Consider the following 19430-nt stretch of genomic DNA (forward strand, 5'->3'; position numbering starts at 1 on the left):
ATATGGTAAAATCCACTAATACTTCATCAGTTGATTATAAATTTATGAAAAATAAAAACATAAAAATACATCTACAAAGTATTAATGGGAATTTAAATAGCTTGTAACTCGTATAATGGAAATGTCTTTCCCTTTCACTGTTGTCCTCTGCTTGTACAATGTTCTTTTTAAATTGTGGCTAAGCATATGCAATCTGCTTGTTTCAATGAAACGTATATATTTTGTGGCTAAGTATTTCCCTTTTTTTGTCTGGTTTAATATGAGTCAATTTGGTTAAATATGGTTTAATATGAGTCAATTGATAGATGGAACCTGAAAACCTTTTATGAAAACTTGACTGGGACTTGTCACTGTACATGAAAACATCATTTAATTTAGTCTATACATTGCCTTTGTTGGATTTTACAATAACTAATTTTTCATGTAATGTGGGACAAGGTATCTAACAATTGTGTTTGGGGGACTCTAACAGTCTCTTACACCAGTTAGTTTTTGATGTACATTGTGAAACTTTATTTTGTGTTACTAAAAATTCAGTAAACCACATTACAAGTATGCTGACCACCTATAATACAATAAGTTCAAACACGTTCTACTTCGTGTTTAAACTCAAAACATTTGTTCGGTGTAACGAGGTGCTGCTCACCTTCTCTGTGAATGTCGTCTTAAAGTGGAGTCCTCGTCCAGAAACGTGGAAATATTGCTGCTCCTTTCTAGTCCTGCTTGCGTGGAACCAACAGCCAGTTGAACAACTCATTTATCACCTCTTGTGTGTGTGTGTGTGAGACAGGAAAGTGCTTAAAGTGTTTCCTGTAAGTGTAACTTCCGTAAATTGGTACATTGCGATGTGTGTGTACGTGGTGTTGGGAAACAATGTGGCAACAAGCGTCAGTTGTGGGAGAAAACACAAGTTCCTTTACTGGCTGTTAAAGTTTGAGAAATATGTTACAAAGTAGCGGTTCTCAACGTGGGCGGTACCGCCCCCCAGGGGGCGTTCAGAGGACGGCAGGGGCGCTGGCSGACATTTTTACAAAAGGGGGGCGCCGGGATGCCTTTGGGGGGCGTTTGGTCGAAGGTAAACTTTACACCTTAAATCCACAACAATACCAGTTTAGACTTTGAGCAACTTGGTAAAACTGTATTGTGTAACATTAAATCATGCTTGGCTGCAACTGTATCGATGGCAGCTCTTCTTCTATTCAGGGTTTGTAGCTTCATGGCTCCGCATCAGTTCAGCGTTACACCGGCTGATGACGCAACCCCATCCGCCCCCCCAACCTTATCAACTTGCAAAAATCCTTACAAAAAAAGATTTTTGTACATATGTTTTGGCAGTTCTGTGATCATGTCAAAGCAGCAACTAATATTAAAAAGTGTTTTATTGTCTGCCCGCTTCCATGGAAGGACAACAGAAAATCGCTCTTATAAACATGTAATTACTAAAATCACGATACCCTCACKTTGTATCCCTCTGAAAAATGAACCCATTTAAATAAAGAAATCCCTCCATGGSTGATACCACGATAGAGAGCGTTCATTTTATAGCGTTAACACCGGTGCTGCAAGTGGTCCGACATGAAACAGGTTTGATGGAACAACGGTACCACAGCACTTTTAGATTTCAATAATCAGAATACCGAGAATGTGGACTCAATCTGTGTATGGTTCGTTCTTTGGTTTTTTCATTTCAAAATAAAATTGAAAAAACAAAACAAGCATGTGTTTTTCTGTTTTGTCGTTTTTAAAACGAAATTAGAAAAACGGCAAATGCAAAATTAAAAAAGAAAACGAGCTGTCAATTTAGCTTTTCATTATTTCATTGTTGACAATCGGTCTGACCCGGAAGTTCTCTCTGTCCGGTTTACACAGGGGCCRTATCACACATACACACTATGCTCCGCCCCGCACACTTTGTTTCTACACTCGTCCAAAGCGGCATGTAATTAATTAGATCATGATACTTTCACACAGATGGCCTTTAACTCCGACTTGTTTTATATAACGGCTGCTAAATGCAGCTTCCCATTCAGTAAATATCTAAAGGGCTAGCCCGTTCAATTTTATTTTTATTTTTACCAACCGTTAATCTGCTCTGGTTTCAAAAGACGCTGAAACCGCGACTAGAACATTCTGCCAGTCATTCAAACCCTTTAGTTTAAGTTTTTCCTTTCTGAATAGCATTAGCATACCAATTATGACCCAGTATGTCATGAACAAGCATGCAAAAAAGGTTATCCAAAATATACAATATCCTGGATAAATATTGTATATTTATCCAAAATAAATATACAATATATTGTATATATAAAAAATTTTATATACAATATACTAATAGATAGTATCTATTTCAGGTACATACCTGGAAATAGATACCAGAAATATAAATCTATTTCTGGTAGAAATAAATTTCTACCAGGTAGGAAATGTTTGAAATAATTTGCCAGATTATTAAAAGCTTAACTAAATAAATGTTTGCCTACGGAAGAGGATTTGGGAAAGAAAAAAAAAGGTCATCATTCTGACTTTAATCTCAGAATTCAGACTTCAATCTAAAAAAACAACAATCTTGTACATCAGTAGGTGTTGGAAAAATGTTACAGGTCCCTTCTCCTCTTCTGTGGTTTAACACCTCACAATATCTTTTCACATTTTTATAAGTGATGTATGACTGTCCAATTAGAAATGAAAACCTCTGTCCCCTTAATGAGACTATTTATCCATCCATCTATTTTCTTCCGCTTCATCCGGGGTCGGGTCGTGTGGTCAGCAGCTTCAGACGGGAGGCCCAGACTTCCTCTCCCAGCCACTTGTTCCAGCTCCTCCGGGGGAATCCCAGGCGTTCCCAGGCCAGTAGAGAGACGTAATCCCTCCAGCGTGTCCTATTTATTATAACTTATTAGACTCAACTGACTAAACATAATGAACAACTTTTGAGTTGATACTTTTCATTATTTCTTAGCACTGGATTTATGAGCAAGAAACATTAAAAGAAAAAAATATTTAATTTGTATCAACTTTTATATAAACAGAGCTTTAAACTCAAATCTTACAAAATAAACAGACAAAACATTTTCATAAAAATGTATTTATTACATTAACATACAAGCAGATAGATATTCAGCCTGTGTTTGGGGAATCATAAAAATATTCCTATAATTTATGTATAYAAAAGATGAGGAGACAGTGAAGAAGACCATGTCAGGAGGAGGAAGAGGATCTCTGGGAGATTCTGGGAAGCTGCATCCAAACCTGGAGCTGAGGCCTCTCCTCCTGTATGAAACAATAAAAAATTCACACTGCACATAAGAAGCCAATCAAAGGGAAGAATATTTTCACACACACAAATAATATGAATTTACAAACTACAAAAAGATCAGAGGAAGGGAATATTAGTATCTGGTATTGGATGATGTCAATGTTTAGAAGATACTAACATCTTCAGAAGGATCGAACTCTGCAGAGAGGAATATTATATTTTGACACACGTATCAAACAGTATAAATGTAAACACATGAAACTCTTTATGTTACACTTTGAGACGCTACGATCAGATATCAAGCAGCAGAATAGACAACGTGACTTGCCCAGACCGCCTTTAGCGGGGTGAACACACTCCACCCGGCCGCTGAGCCTGGAGCCACCTGGAACCGCCTGGAGCCACCTGGAGCCGCCTGGCCCCGTTAGCGGAGCTACGGTGCTCCGAAAACTCCGGAGTATATTTCTAACTGCACATAACTAAGTGCATAAATGAAGCTATAATAGCTACTTTCTAGCCTAAAAACATCTTAAAACAACTTTTTGTGACACATTAATAGTGTACTTACCTCTGTTTGTCGCTGCTGGAGGCGCAGTGCAATGGAAGCCATCTTGCTGGTCCAGAGACGAGACGGGTATGGCTGCAGTGGAAAGCCACTCCCCGGTGCTCTGGCCTTTCAAAATAAAAAACTTAACTAACAACTCAGGCTAACCATTTTTCTCGGTGACCAGATGTCCGGTATTATTTGTTTCTCACAGGAGCTTTACTTATTGACTTGCTGGTGGCAGAAAATACTACAGTATAGAGCCTGAAACCAACAAGCTTGTTTCCCTGCAGCCTGCATAATGTGTGTGATACGGTCCCTGTGTAAACCGGACAGGGAGAACGTCCGGGTCAGACCGCTTGCCAAAAAATTTAATGAAAATCAAAATTGACAGCTCATTTTCTTTTTTATTTTTGCAATTTACGTTTTTCTAATTTTGTTTTAAAAACAAAAAAAAACACATGCTTGTTTTGTTTTTGCAATTTTATTTTGAAACGAGAAAACCAAAGAACGAACCATACACGGATTGGACTGGTACTGGACTGATTCTGAGCCTTCAAATGATTTTAACAGAAGTTTCATAAAACTTAGAAAAATAATGTTTGTTTTAGCCACAAAATGATTATGCTCAGCAGCAAGCAACATATCCCCAACTACAGCATAGAGCAGCTCATCGATGTAGCAGCTATGTAGCCTGACCTAAAAACATTTCGCTAGACCATGTCAAAGATTGAGAAGTTTTAATTATTATCAAATGTGGTCAAACATGGCATTTTGAAGCCAAAAATACCTCATAAATATACAGAGCCAAGCAGGAGAATCAACTCATTTAAAGTTTAAACTCCGTTTCACACAAACACAAAGACCCTAGCATAAATGTTAAACATTATTTATTTAAATTTTAAAAATCATTCAAAATATACCTTCTCTTTTATTATAACAATTTTACAGTTGAAGAAAAACTTAGTTGTTTTTTTTTTTGCTGAATTTGCATTTCTTTGAACAAAAAGTTTTATTGTCACATCCACCATTATATCTGATCAACAGAAAGCCAAAACTCAACATGTTATCAACGAATGGGTGACCAAAATTGCAGGAAAAACAAGGAAAAAGTTAATTCAATAATATTCTGCAACATAGGCAATCAAAAAAAGTAACAAAGCAAAGCATTTTTAATTGATTATAAAATGCAAACAGTGCATTTATATTGTTTTCCCTTTTATCTACATCACAGTCATTACACAACCCTAAATAAGATTACAAGAAATAATTCCCAAGTATAATCCTCATCTTTTTAAAAAAAATAACCAGATTAAGACATTCATACATTCATATTGTTTCAAGTATTCAAGTTAAGATGTTGCATATTTCTTAACTTGCTATTGAAATGTTTTTGACAATAATGAAGTGCCAGTACTGGAAAAAAACAAACAAACACCAAAGGTCTGTTAAAATAAGTAGCCAGCGGTCCCTCTCATAGTTGGGTTTCTCAACGCAAAAAGCCTTTTTGGTGTTCTGCTTTTTCTAAAGTTAGAAACTACAAGGGAATTAAACAAGGGAATATAAGCTGGCTAATTAGCTTAGCCATCTGCTTAGGTAGCTAGTCAGCAGTAGTTTTTTTATTTTTATTTCCAACTTTAACTTTTAAAAGGTGTTACTTTACCTTCCACAACATTACTATAACTGTTTTTGACGACTGAACATATTGGAATCCAAGAAAACAGGTCTTGAATGTATCTTGGAGATAAATGTTTAGTAGCCTTCTACTAGTTGTGTGGGTTGTTTAGTTGGTGCTTTAAGCAACCAGAGAAAACGTAAGTCAGTCTGGCACTTTCAAAGGAATCCAATCTAACATTTCCCCTTATATAAGAATTACATAAGGGGAAATGTTGCCTTGATGCCAGTAATCGACCTTCACCTAGTCTTTGTTGAACTTTGTTTGCCACAGTTGGATGTTTTAAAATTGTTCCAGTTTGGTTTGACTACAGAGATGTTAGGTCAGTAGTTACGTTCTTGTAGCCGTTTCCTGACGTATGAAGATCTGCCTTACGTGAATTGCATGTTTCAAATTTTGAAGAGTGGCTGAGTCACCGAGCATAACATGATTTTTACCATCTGGTGAAACAGGATGTCATGGATATTTATTTGAAAAAATAGACTTGTAGATCAACTTAAAAAAATAAAGAATATATTAAAATTGTTACCACACGTGTGACACTAGTGATTATTATGTGGTATTTTTCCAAAGGGTTTTATGGTGAGAATATCCTACAACTCAAGATAATGACATGTGCTTTTAGACAGCAGATATAATCAGTGGATCAACATTTTGATCATTCATTTTAGGATGCGGACTGAAATAAGGGAAAATGTCTTCATTGAACAAACACTCGGTGAACGAGAAAATGTGCGACTTGTTCATCACGTCATAAAACGACACAACGCCTTCCTCATAGTCAACGAACACTCCGACTTTTTGGGGTTTCTCGCTCAGCGGGAGGCTTGTGGGGGGAACCGTCATGGCTGCGTACTTCCTGTCTTTGAAGTGCACGGCCACCCAATAACCGTTGTCTGTGTTGACATTGAGCACCCCTTTGCGGTTTGCGCTCCGCCGTGCCACACCAAGATCCCAGCCGCTTTTGTTTTTCACCTCTACTTCCCAGTACGCCCTGCCGCGGTTCAAGCGATTGATCCCGAGGACGCTGCCAAATGTGTCGAACCTCTCCGGATTGTCAGGAGCTTTCGGCTTCCCTCCTCCGTCTCTCACTCTCTTCCCGTCGTTGGACAGGACGAGGGACTGGTGGGCCGTGGCTGAGTCCAGCTTTACATCCACTGTGGTCAGACAGAAAACAGCGGGTGAGTTAAGGGTTTGACAAGAGTCACAATGTGTTTAAGGACCAAAATAAGACAAGGATGGGAGAAGCATGATGAACACAGATTGTAAAGGTAAAGGGGGGAGTCAAGAAACGACTATATTGGCAACAAGAGCAATGGGCACAGACTGAGAAATAACAGAACTACTTATGCTTAGTACTTGAATGCTTTAAAGTTGAGCTAATTAGCTCAATGTGCCAGAGACGTGAAGAGAATATGACTGAGAAACTGATGGAGTCTGAGTAATAGACAGAAGACGAAGAAAACACAAGTACGACAGGGAATGAGGCCTGAATTTGGTTTTCACTTTTCTCTGATTTTCTCTTCACCAAATGAGTGTAGATAATCACATGTAACTTATGATATGGCCACCAAATTTCCTTAGATAATCTTTTTCTTCTTGTAAATGTGCATACTTCTGAAAAATTAGCACAATAGTGAAATGTGATTTAGCATCTTTCTAACTTTGAAAACGGCGTATGTTGTGTCATTGATAGATGGTGGATATCAACATGACTAAATTTAGTCTACTTCCCACGTTATTATAGGATGTTAGTGGAGCTAATGTATATGAAGTGTTTCAGGGTTAGCACAGCTAACTTCTTGTCAGCAGTGCCCATCACTGAGCAAATATTTTCATAAAAATTGCATTTGGTATGTTCGTCTCTGTTTGATGCTCTAAAATAAAAAAAATTTTGAGATAAGAGCAAAAACAGAAGAAATCCAAAAGTACATTATTGAAGGAGAGTATGTTACAATTTACATAAGTTTTTGGGTATACACACCTGTGAAGGTTGCAATCCTTTTGAGCTCTGTGGAAAAAAAAACAGAATGTGGGTAAAACAACAACAACAAAAAAGAAAAAACATATTTTGGGTTTATTCAGACCAGCTCTGTTTTGTGAGCTATAATCGAACTCCGGCAAATAAGTTCGGTTCACACCTCTGCTATCAAATGTCCAGTTTGTTTAGAGGTGTGAATGTGTAATCAAACTCTGATGCTAACCAAGAAAACGCAGTCTGACATGCTTCCAATGCATATATGAATACTAAGCAGACAATAGCACAAGGCATTCTAGTTACAGCCAAAAGAAACACGGAAGTATTGCGCTAGTGGTTTTTTTCAAACGGCAAAAGAGAAATCTTACAACCGCTAAAATCAGATCCCTTTTTGTTTGCATTTCATGACAAAGGAAATTGCATCCAGTGTCTTCTTCAGAGGTTTTCGTGTAATTTCCTTCAGTAGTTCTTGGTGCAGTGTGTAATTTAACAAGTTTTTCAAATGGTTTGATTGGTTTGGCACAATGCGGTGTGAAAGAGAACTGTACCAGTTGGAAATGTAACAAATGCTGTTTTTACACCTGATACTCTGGTAGACGTGCTTGGACTGACGACCAGAATTGCGTCATTTGAGAAAAACAAAGATTTACCGAGGGAAGAGAGGTTTTCCAGACGCCACTGGATGTCTTTCATCATGGTAGATGTTGTTGCTTTCAAGGTACCAAAAGAGAAGGAAGTGTCGACTTTTAGATCTTTAATCTCTTTGGAGCCATCCAGGTTTGAAGGTGGAAAGGCCTGTGTGTTGCAAAGGAAGGAGCAAAGAAGGAGAAGAGTTAAATAAACAGAAACTTTTTTTTCTTGCTTTGCTAAAATTATACAAAAAAAAGGGTGTGAAGGTGAAGGGACCCCTTACCTGCAAGTCTCGGCTTCTGCCCAGTTTATCAATGGAGTCTCTGAGTCTATCAATTTCTCCTTGCAGCTTCTGCAGGAGATTCTGTTCGTCTCTTTTTACCTTTCGTCTCCTTAGAACAGACACACAAGGCTTTTAGCTTGAGTAAAACTCCATTAACTCGCTGTCATTTCAAGTATGCACAACATTTAAGCAAATCCCCATTTCGTTAGTTTGTACGCATTTTAGTGGCAAAGGAAGACACGATGGCTTAGGAAAATAAACTGCATGTGTTGTTAGATGTGTCCACTTACACGTCTCAATGGGAACCTTTGTAAAGCATTTATGAGGATATTTTAAAACTGTTACTGAGATAAACATGGCTGACCTCTTCTCGATTGGCTCGAGAGCTTTCTTCCGAGCGTCTTCCACAACTTTCATCACCTCTGAGAAGACACTGTCTATCTGCAGCCATTCATCATCCAAACTGCCCTGAAAACAGGGATGGGAATATCCAGTAGGTACATCTGAGAAATCCAAAATCAGGCCCAACATGGTGGCAGCGTCTGCAGCTCACCTTGCAGCTTTTCACAGCTGATCTGACTTCAGTCATCTTCTGCTCTCGGATGTGAATTTTCTGCTGTAACAGGACCTTCATCCTGTCTTTCTGTGTCTTGACAGAAGATGAAAGTAGGATGTAGAAATTTATTAAGGGCTTATTATGATAGAAACGGGGGAGATTCACAAAGCAGTCCGAACTACTCTGCCATGTGAAATGGGTTTGCTCCTGCTTTACAAAGTAGTTTGCACTAAGCACAAGCGCAAAATTTTCTGCAGTCATTTCCTGATAATTGTAACCAAAATGAGTACAAATATTACTATTTCATCTACAATTTGCATGCTAATTATGAATTCCATATTTTAATGAAAATTTACAGTTTTAGGAAAAATATATTCTGGCACCTCTGGGCACCATGGACATGTTATCTTATTTAGAGGGACTTGATGTATCTCGTCGAGAGCTGATCTTACTGTGACCAAAATTGTTTTAAAATTCTAACTAAGTAAAGTCTGGAAACAAAAGCTTGGGCCATATACATCATAGTAAAAATGTTTTACCTGCAGCAGCCTTTCAGCTTCTCTTTTTGTCTTCTTTTCAGTAACTGTATCCATATGTGTGTTTGTTTCAGTCTCTGAGTCTGAGTCAACCTGTAGAAGGGCAAAAAAGTCCAACATTAAACAGTTTAAATAAAAAAATCTGATGTTTATTGATTATTGAGAGGACAGAATTACAGTAAAAAAACAAAACAAAAAACCAACAATAGCCCATATTGTAAGTAAAAAAATCAGGGGTTTACAGATGCAACCAGCTCTGACAAGCTTTACATCAACACACTTTATGAAAATCTACAGGCGAAGTTTTAACTTTTACTTTCTAGAAGTGCAGGTTTTTTTCATCTTTCAGATGTAATGTAATATCTGTCACATTACTTCTAATAATTTGCATTGTGTTTGTAAAACACTGCGTTTCCTTGATGGCTGTTGTGCCATTTTCTCTTTTGCTCTTGATGAAGGCGGATGCTTTTTTCCTCTGCTCTCTCACTGCCCTTGTCTGCCCTGCTTGTTCTGTTTCTGTCCTGTCTTTTTCTAAAATTTTGGAGCCTTTCTTTGCACATCATCCAAATCTACAAATTTTGGATATGGTCAACCAATCTCTCGATTCAATTGATAAAATTGATAGAAACGGTGATAGAAACGGTGGAGTACTCACTATTTAACCTAGAAAATGATTATTTTAGTTTATTAGTAATATTATAAATTGTGGAGTACGCACTATTTAGATCAATATTATACAGCCCAGAAATGGAATCAGAATTAGAATAAGAATAACTATTAAATTGAATCCAGAAATACTTAACAGGAACATAACTGCTTAGTTTATATTACTTTTAACCCAGAAAAGGATTTAGCTCTCTTTCTTCTTTTTGTCTTTTCTATGATTTGTTATTTTTGTTTGTATTTACTTTTAATTAATGTAAAGCACTTTGAATTGCCTTGTTGCTGAAAATGTGCTATAGAAATAAAATTACCTTACCTTACCTTCTATTCACTCACTTTATACTCTGACACCTTAAATATAATCTGGTGCAAAAGTCCAGCTGTTCTGAGTTTCATGGATCCAAATAAAACACATTTTTGTATTTTTATTTGCAAAAAATGTCAGCAAACCTTGCGTCCTTTTTCTTCCACTTCACTGCTGTCAGGATTGAGCTACAAATGTGTTTGAAAAGCTAAAGTGTTTGAGCTTTGACAATAGTCATAAACCAAAACAGTGTGGAAACATTTCATTCAATTCAGTTTCTACTGTAAATCTGGCTACTCTGGGAACTTTGTGTAAATTACATAGTTATTAAATATAATCACTACGTATGATATAGTTATTAACTATTATGTGTTAATGTTTTACAGTATTATAAAAAAATACACTACTTTTAGTGACCAAAAAATCCCTAAATAAATTTTATCTATTATTATTTTCAATAATATCATAAATATTACTGAAATAATAATAATACTCCATTGTTATTATTATTGTTATTAATAAAAAATAAGTATAATAACTAACATTGTTTTTCAATGTGTGGATCACTTGGGCTTTTAAACTTTATTTTCAGTGAAGCGTAATCACTCTCATTTGGGTCAATGTGTGTAATAGTCATGTTTAAAAAGAAAGCAAAACAGCACCATCTAGTGGTGGTAATACGGCGTAGATTTTGGGTCATTCTTTATTAGGACCCAAAATAAGGGCCATTACCTCAGTAGGCTTAGGTTATTTTATGGTTAGAAGGCATCATGCCAAAGAAACAGCTTTTAAGATTTGAATGTAAAGGCATTTTATGTTTTGATGGTTTTGTTGGTCAATATATTTTATTAGAAGTACACCACATTCAGAATCATTATGACTTCAAACATTACTCTTAACTTCATAGGAAAGTTACTGTACCATAAGACAAACAGAAGAAAAGTCAAGCCATCTGCAGGCGTTGTCTGAGGATAGAGAACCACGACGGGAATGTTGTGGAGTCTGAAAAACTACGAAGGGCAAACATTAATCACACTAAATGTCGCTAACCATATTTAACATGGTGTTTATGAAACTTACTTGATGAGTTGGACTCGGTTAGCAGGATGTGTGATGGTGGAGAACTCATCAAATCTGTTGACGGTGATGATGCATCTGTCTCTGTCTGCTGAAAAAAAAGTATTCAGAATACATTGTTAAAGACAGTTTCACCCAGAAAAACCAAAACACTTAAACTGAAAACTTCCTGTACCTGGGAACCAAATGGAATTGTGGTAGTATTCAAGGTTGGAGCCATTTGTTGAGAATCCTGCTCAGTTTTGACCACTGCAGGAGGAGAAAAACAGTTGGCCAGTATTAATTAAAGCAGCTTATTTCATTTTTTTTCATCTGATAACATGTTATGATCGTGCCAGTCCTCCATACTTCGTTGGTTCATGTCCTGTGTTAGTGTTTGAGTCAGCCCATAATTCAGTTGGGTGCGGAGGTTTGGAGACATGAACAGTTTCTGTCAGAGTGAAGTAAAAGATGTTTTAGCTTCTTAATTCCCACATTTACCAGTCAATGATTGGTAGAATTCATTCACATGTTTGTGTGTCAATAGTATCTGGATTTAATTATACCTCCTCCTTTACTGGAGTGTTCAGAATTGACCAGTTGTCCATTTGATAAGGTTGCTCCAACATGTTGCTCCGGAAGTTCTGGTTACTCTCTGGGATCCTCGGTCCTTTTGGTGTGCATCCCATCATCCCCTGGTGAGTTCTCAGTCCATGGTAAGTGGTTACTTTGGACCACCCACAGTGGCAAACCTGCAGCTCCTCAAATCCTGAAGGGTCTTATTGAGACGCAACAAAAATAATAATCTCTTTTAACAAACAAAGCGTTAGTTAATGAAAATCTTTTCAGCAAACAATTCAAGATTTCATAAATTTCCTCAGACCTTGAGAAGATACAGCAGAAAATAACTTTTTGACGTTCACAATGATTAGCTGACGACAGAAAATTTGTCGACATGAAATGTTATAGTGTCCAGGACAGCACACCCAAAATTTCTGACACACTTCAGGACACGATGGAGACAGTTTGTTCCCCATTATCTAATAGTACCGACTGTCCTGATTGACATCGTAGCTGTGTACCAAATCTGAGCTGGTAAGCTTGTTTTGGTTGAGACACAATAGGATCAAAGGAATATGATGGATCATTTTATGTGCATGAAGTCTCGTTTCAAAACAGAGCAGTGAACTTTTTAGCCATGGGGATTTTCTTCACATGTCGCCTATCTAATTTTCTTTTACATTTTGGCAGGTCGAGTTAAGCTGTCGTGTTGCAATAGAGTTCCATTGCCCTGACGAGGCACACAATCATGGTTGATAAGGTATTTAGCAGTAGAAAACTATTGAATATGATGACTCTGAAGTGGTCATCTGATTCTACATCTAACCAAAAGTCTGGCCTGCCTTTTGTTTCTTCGTTCTGGTTTAAAATCTAGAATACCAAAAGCTGGGATGACTTTTTCTAGGCGAAACAGACATATCTTTGATTTTTGCAAAACACAAAGTGTGTTAATTTGACTATAAACACAGCTTAGCTGCAGTTGAAGCCAACATTATCCATACCCCAGGGCTAGGCATGTGGATTTAATATTTTCATTCAACCACAAAGATTGTTTCTGATTGGAAAGGAAATAAAAGCTAATAGAAATAGTAAAATGAAGTTTGGGTTTTGACAAATCGAAATATATTTACATGGTTCTTAAATAAAAATGAAATTCAATGTTAAAAATTATTTCCAACCTGAATAATCAATAAATAAATCTTTATTGACAATATCTTTATTGACAGCAGTCAAACCCTTCTTATAACTGCTGACAAGTGTTACTCCTGTGCTTTGACTATTTGGTAAGTTCCAAAACTTTTATTTCAAAGCCCTCCATGCCAAAACCCCAATCTTTTGCTGGACTGTGGTTGTTACACTGCAAAATTTAAAAAAAAATCTATATGTGGAACTATTGGTCTTCATTTAAAACTTCCAAAAATTACCACAATCAAGAACAGAAGGTGTGCCTGTGCAAGCTTAACCAGATAAAATGATCATTGTTAAATTATGGAAATTAGTAATAGATTATTGAATAAGTTGAACATGAAAAACTGTTTCAGCCCTAAAATAAAACGCTCACCAAAGTTTATAGGAGTCTTGAAGATATCCATGGAAAGGTCGACTGAACTGAATAGTCTTGGTTGGATATAACTTCGTGGAAAGTAGCTAACTAGTTTGTTCTCCGGGATGTGCATTCCCTTCGGTGTGCATCCCTTCTTTCCCTGGTGAATTCTCAGGCCATGGTAGGTGGTATGTTTGGACCAACCACAGTGGCAAACCTGGAGACTCATGTCGGACAGCGTGTGATCTGAGATCTAGCCTGAGTGAAACAGAAATAACATCAGTTCTTTTCAGTCACTTGTGAGACCAGCTGCACCGAACCATTATTTACCTTCTCTATTGGGTCTGTTGATCAAGTCTTTCCTGAAGTTCCTGTTAAAAAGCAATTAGTAAATATATTATTGAATAGAATTTTCTTTAAAAGAGCATTTCATTATTTCAATTCATTATTTTATAACTTAATTATTTCATGGAACTTTTAAGTATTTAATTACATATTTCATAATATTTATTTTTATATAATATTTATTTTATATATTTATTGATGTATTTAATAATTATATGATGCACTTAACTAATTAAAGGGAGATTTACACATGTATTATGACATTTTGATTTAATTTTGGTGCCTTTCACCTTGCATATCAAAACGTGTGATTTGTCTCCCTCTAGTGGTACTGATTGTGTTGCACAGCTCAAAGCCTTAGACTAAAACTTGTAGATAGTACTCATTTAAACTGTAAGAATAGAAAAACTACTTTAAAGAAATACTAATAAAGGCAACGTGTGAGTAGACAAAACCTTATAAAGATCATTGAGGTGAATTAGAGCGTAGCATCAGGCAAATCTGTATCTCTTACTTTGTAGCACTTTGAAATGTGCTTATCAAATGTAAATGGATTTATTTACGTTTACAAATAATTTATAAATGAAAATTTGTACTATTAATATTATAAAGATACAAACTGAAATTCTTCGTATGTTGGGTAACCGGGATTACAACTTTACAAAACATTTTGAAGGAACACATGTAGAATATTTTCTCATGGCTAATATTTGAGCTTCCATAATGAACTGGACCATCATTATGAAAAGACAAGCCGCTTACAGCTGCTTCATGTTTGTCAAGGGCCTGGACCACACAGGTGTTTTTATAGCCAGGTAAATAAATAGGCCAACCATTTCAATAAACATCCCGGCTCTGTCCAGATGAGGGCGCTGTGTTTCATTCACGTTTTGCCTCGGATGTTTTCATTTCATGTGGGCTGTCATTGGTGGCCCATTTCCTTCCAAAATCGTCGTGATACAGTTTGTTATTTAACAGTAACGGGGGGGTGCATGCGTATGCACGCCGCACTTTTCAGATTTTAGGGTGTGAAATGTTTTGAAAATGATGTACAATTTTCCTTCCACGGAGAGTCCTGAAAAGTTTTAACTTGGAGGAATAAAATATACATTAAATAAACAGACTCGACAGCCGAAACGGTCACCATGAAGCACATCACACCCTGACTGGACTTTGAAACGGCCACAGAGAGATTTATTGTTTCTGCTTCCCGCATCTGATTTGTTTAAGTCGGAAAGCAGAAACTGTGCCACTGACGTTTCCGAAGCTGCAGACACGCATCACTTGCTAAATTTGAGTTTTGTTTTCCACACATTTTACCCCGCTTTTTTTTTTCTTCTTCTTTTACAGTCATATTTCTTTTCTTCCCTCTGATAACATGACAACACTGCTGAAACTTTCCCTTTACTATTACGCAGAATGTTATCACCATTTAAACATTTGCGATTTTTGTTGTTATTTTATTTTTGCTCTTCGCTGCCTGGAAAATATTCTTAAAGTTTAACAAGCCTAATTGCTAAACGAATAACTTACGTTTTGTTCACTCTGACAGACTTCTAGCGGAAGCCAATTGGAAGCGCAGACACTCACCTGACGCTGCCTCACGTCGCTGCGCCTCCGTCTGAACTGATGGTCAGTCCTGCTCTCTCTGCCTCTCCTCTCCTGCTGGAAGCTTTCGGTTTCATTTCAGCCAACAGAGAGCAGAAAGTATCAGAAAGAAATAGGCAGCATCTGTTGTTTTTACAAGGCTGTTCGGATGTTGTTCACGTTTTAGCCGCCAGACTAAATGCATTCCAAATACTTTTGCTAAAACGTGGTGTTGGTATTGTGAGAAAAAGACAGAAAAAAAGTGCTGTCAATCGATTAAAAAAAATGTAATTAGATTAATCACACCCTAGATTAGTGATTAATCACGATTAATTACTGCTTCAACTATAAACACTTAAGTACGTTTTCAAGAGAAAATGTTTTAAGAAAATATTTGTCTCAAACCAAAAATGTCTGAGATTTTTATGTTCAGGAAGTGTTAAATGAATTCATTTTGCTTACGTTCATTTAGAAACTTCTCATTTCAAATGACAGTGAGGTGACAGTCGCCTTGACCTCATCCGGACCACAGCAGCGATAGGGTGTAATTCGTGCATGTGAAATTTCCAGCTTTGAGATTTTTGAAACCCAGAAAATGTCCAAAATCGATTTTTTTAGGGGGACATTTCTGACTTTTGAAACTCAGAAATGTCCATGTTTTTTTCTAGAATATTTCTGAGACAAATCTAAAAATGGCCTTGATTTTTCTAAAAACAATAGTTTTTTCGCAGAACTTTACTCTAATTTTCTCTATCTTCAACGGCCCTAATAACATTGGCTGTTCTTCAGATGATCAAATAAACTACCGAAGACAATCCCAATGCAAAATGTGGTTTTGAAACCATTTTTATTCAGAGTAAATAATATAATATTGGTGTATTAAATTGTAATGCACCACTGTATTACAATTTGTAATGTATTATAATAAAATTGTATTAAAAGGGGAGGAAAAGGGTCATGGTCTCTTCTTGGGAAATATGTTTTCAGTAATAATATCACATTTTTCTGGAGTTGCCACTGAAAGGATACAAAGAAGCCATTTAAACATTGAGCACAAATATACCTTCAAGCCCCTATAAGGTAAAAAGTAACTAAAGATACATCAACTACTAAAATAAAAACACCAGACAAGAGTTAGTTTTACAAACTTTAATATAAAACCTTTTTTATCTGTCATGTATAAGAGCATACAATGTGACCTTAAAGCCTTAAAAAGTGCAGCAACAGGAAGTCAGGTTATGTTTCTGGTAGAAAAGGCAAAGGGAAAACTGCAAAGAAACAATGGGAAGCAAACAAGTAACATTTTTATAAAAGTCAATAAGTAAAATTGTTATAATGTGACAAAACATGGAGCTGTTCTAGGAACTGGAATACCTTTTGTAAGACATATAACCTTCAACACTAAGAAAAAAAAAGTTGTAACAATCAAAATGTTCTAAACATTCATAGAAAGTAATGTTCTTCAGCATTCACCCTAATGGCTTCTCATTTGGTCAAAAACTAAAAACACAAACTTTGTTGCTTATTTGTTTAATAATCGCCAACTTCCTGCTTGAGTTAGGATGCTTTTTATTTTGGAGGGACAATTTCCTGTTTAACAGTTGCCGCAAAGACTCCAAAGACACATTGAGTTGCAACTATTATTAAATGTTTTAAACATTGTGTGACTTAAACTGTGCATTTTTTTTTATTGTGTGCAAAACTAAAGTTATTCGAAGTCGTAAACATTATTTTAATTTAAGATTGGTTATTTCCAAATATACTTAGAACAACAGCCGTCTTCAGAAACAATGCCTACATGGATAATTATAAAACTGATAACGGTGCAGGTGATCATGCTAATGTTGAAATCACCATAGTAACTAATCCGCTACCACTCTTGTGAAACTAAATCGAGGCTTAATTGAGCCAGGACATTCAAAAAATTTCAACTTCAACCGTCTTCCTGATCATCAGTAAAACTCTTCTGTAACACCAAGTAAACCAGAATGAAAAAAAAAGACAAAAACACACCACTCCCACTCTGTGGTTTCTCTTTCAAGGGAAATAGAAACCCAAGAACTCAGGCTGGTGCATGTTTGCGCTGCAGAACGACGGATTACATAGAAAGCTGCTTTTGTTGTTGTTTGTTTCCTAAGCATTCCCTTTGTGGTCTGATATGCCCAGACAACAACCCATCTGGTTGCTAGCAACTCTCACTCTCAGTTGGAACAGGAAGCAGCTCAACCTGAGTGTCAGTGTTTCGGTTCAACTCCCAAAGTCAGACCATTCCTGCATGTGAGTACACGCTAATGCCTCTCAGCTCCTAATCTCTGTTGAGTCTCTGTATAAGTACCTAAAACCCACACAACCCATTTGTTTGCTTATTTTACTCAATCAAAAGCATCAGAAGTTGCATTAACTCCCATTCAAAGCTGCAGGGGAGTTGGGAAGCTGTCAAATAAATGCTCAAGCCACTATAACAGTTTCTCTCATTTCCCAAAGATTTCCATTCTGTCCAAAACTATGAGGTTGTTGTACCAAAAGTTAGCCTCTGTGTATCGTATTTTCCGCACTATAAGGCGCACCTAAAAACCTTCAATTTCCTCAAAAGCCGACAGTGCGCCTTATAATCTGGTGCGCCTTATATATGGACCAATATTGAGCCACAACAGGTCTAGCAACTACGGTAAACAGCCGCCGGCTTAATTTTCACCCGTAGAAGAAGAGGCGCGCGGTGCATGCTGGGATAGTTGTCAGAACGCTGGTTTGTTAATAAAGTTTGACTCACCTATCCATCGACATGAATACCGACCGTCTAGAATCAGGTCGACTGCAGGTCATTTAGCACCAAGTTCTCCACGAACATGCTGTGCGCGAACGGAGACGGGTCGCCATCGTCCGGCCACGCCCCGGCCCAGACGCGGAAGCCTCTCCTCGCCGACCAGAGTCATTCTTTATGTTAACAAAGTGGCTTTAGACATTCATCAGGGATGCTTCGATTAGGGTTACCAAGGGACCAGCCCCTATACATTTAAAGCCGGGGGCGCGGGGAGGAGAAACATAGACTGCGGCGGCAGTGTGTCGGTTGGTCTGTGTTACCCAAAAAGCAGTTGGGCAAAATTTTGCAACACCAAAACCGTGAGTGAAACAATGACTGGGGCAGCCTACTATATAAAATACTCAGGGACCCTTGTCCCGTATAGGTTCAATACGGGACAGGTGGAACTGTAGCGTCTATTCTATGCGCCTTATAATGCGATATGCCTTATATATGAAAAAAGTTTTAAAAAAGGCCATTCATTGAAGGTGCGCCTTATAATCCAGTGCGCATTATAGTGCGGAAAATATGGTATACATTTTAAAAATAGTTGATATCGGATGCATACTTGGAGAGATTCTCTTGGAAATGCTTACTTCTCTACTTCAAAACTTTTTACAGTAATACTTGGAGACTTTTATTTTTGTTTCTCTCTTTTAGTTGGACAACTTCTCCCTACATGGTCTTAGTTGAAAACATCCGAGCCAGGTCCTTCACCTGAAACACATAAAACAATCAAATCTGATGGCACCATAAACCTAGCAGGATAGATGGAAAAGTGTGACACCAGAGTAAAGTGCAGTTAAAGTGGGCTGAAGTGATGTCTTACCTTTGACCTGGTGGACAAACCTGCGACCTGAGACGCTTCACCTGCTGTAGCCAAAAATCAGAAAGTTATCGTGATAGACCTGAGAGTAACAGCATTTTTGAGAATCTGGGATTATTTAGCAGATGTTTTCATACAGGGTTTGTGTTCCTGAGGCATGGTGGGCTTTAGTGCTGCAGTTTTCATTTTGGAAGAGGTACATGTTGAGTCTGGTAACTTCTGCTGGAAAACACAGATTAGACCAAATTAAGCCTTGGTATAAAACATTCATGTAACATATATATATA

General features: G+C 37.2%; 2 protein-coding genes across 8 annotated transcripts in view; both read right to left on the reverse strand.

Moving 5' to 3' along the window:
* Window positions 1–4719: 4719 nt before the first annotated feature.
* LOC103472774 (E3 ubiquitin-protein ligase TRIM21-like) lies at window positions 4720–15664 on the reverse strand. 4 transcript variants are annotated; one of them, XM_017307450.1, is made up of 15 exons: window positions 15464–15664; window positions 13916–13956; window positions 13604–13843; window positions 12048–12259; window positions 11851–11932; window positions 11678–11751; window positions 11506–11593; window positions 11347–11435; window positions 9462–9551; window positions 8920–9015; window positions 8731–8834; window positions 8367–8475; window positions 8104–8248; window positions 7460–7486; window positions 4720–6632 (listed from the first exon to the last, which is right to left on the reverse strand). In XM_017307450.1, exons 3-15 carry the CDS (start codon window positions 13812–13814, stop codon window positions 6097–6099), a joined length of 1863 nt encoding a protein of 620 aa, XP_017162939.1. In that variant the 5' UTR covers window positions 13815–13843; window positions 13916–13956; window positions 15464–15664; the 3' UTR covers window positions 4720–6096. The 4 variants fall into 4 exon arrangements, with proteins under 4 accessions (XP_017162939.1, XP_017162940.1, XP_008420830.1 ...); XM_017307451.1 differs by having other exon boundaries at window positions 11506–11590; window positions 15521–15562; XM_008422608.2 differs by having other exon boundaries at window positions 15521–15562.
* A 3277-nt stretch (window positions 15665–18941) lies between these two features.
* Window positions 18942–19430, reverse strand: part of LOC103472746 (uncharacterized) — a 13448-nt gene continuing 12959 nt past the window's right edge. For 3 of the 4 annotated variants that reach the window (XM_008422571.2, XM_008422573.2, XM_008422574.2), the window contains 3 exons: window positions 19281–19365; window positions 19147–19190; window positions 18942–19034 (listed from right to left, as the gene is read on the reverse strand). In XM_008422571.2, coding sequence (XP_008420793.1) covers window positions 18993–19034; window positions 19147–19190; window positions 19281–19365 — 171 coding nt within the window. In that variant the 3' untranslated portion in view covers window positions 18942–18992. The remainder of the gene's footprint in view (window positions 19035–19146; window positions 19191–19280; window positions 19366–19430) is intronic. The other variant, XM_008422575.2, reaches the window with a different exon arrangement.

The sequence above is a fragment of the Poecilia reticulata genome, linkage group LG11 (genome assembly GCF_000633615.1).
Source record: "Poecilia reticulata strain Guanapo linkage group LG11, Guppy_female_1.0+MT, whole genome shotgun sequence".
NCBI classification, from domain to species: Eukaryota; Metazoa; Chordata; class Actinopteri; order Cyprinodontiformes; family Poeciliidae; genus Poecilia; species Poecilia reticulata.

Coding starts and splice junctions, on each gene's coding strand:
- LOC103472774 (XM_017307450.1), bottom strand. CDS start 13,814: ATGAGTCTCCAGGTTTGCCACTGTGGTTGGTCCAAACATACCACCTAC. Junction 11,933..12,047: donor ACACTCCAGTAAAGGAGGAG/GTATAATTAAAT, acceptor TCACTCTGACAG/AAACTGTTCATGTCTCCAAA. Junction 6,633..7,459: donor AAGGATTGCAACCTTCACAG/GTGTGTATACCC, acceptor GTCTGACCACAG/TGGATGTAAAGCTGGACTCA.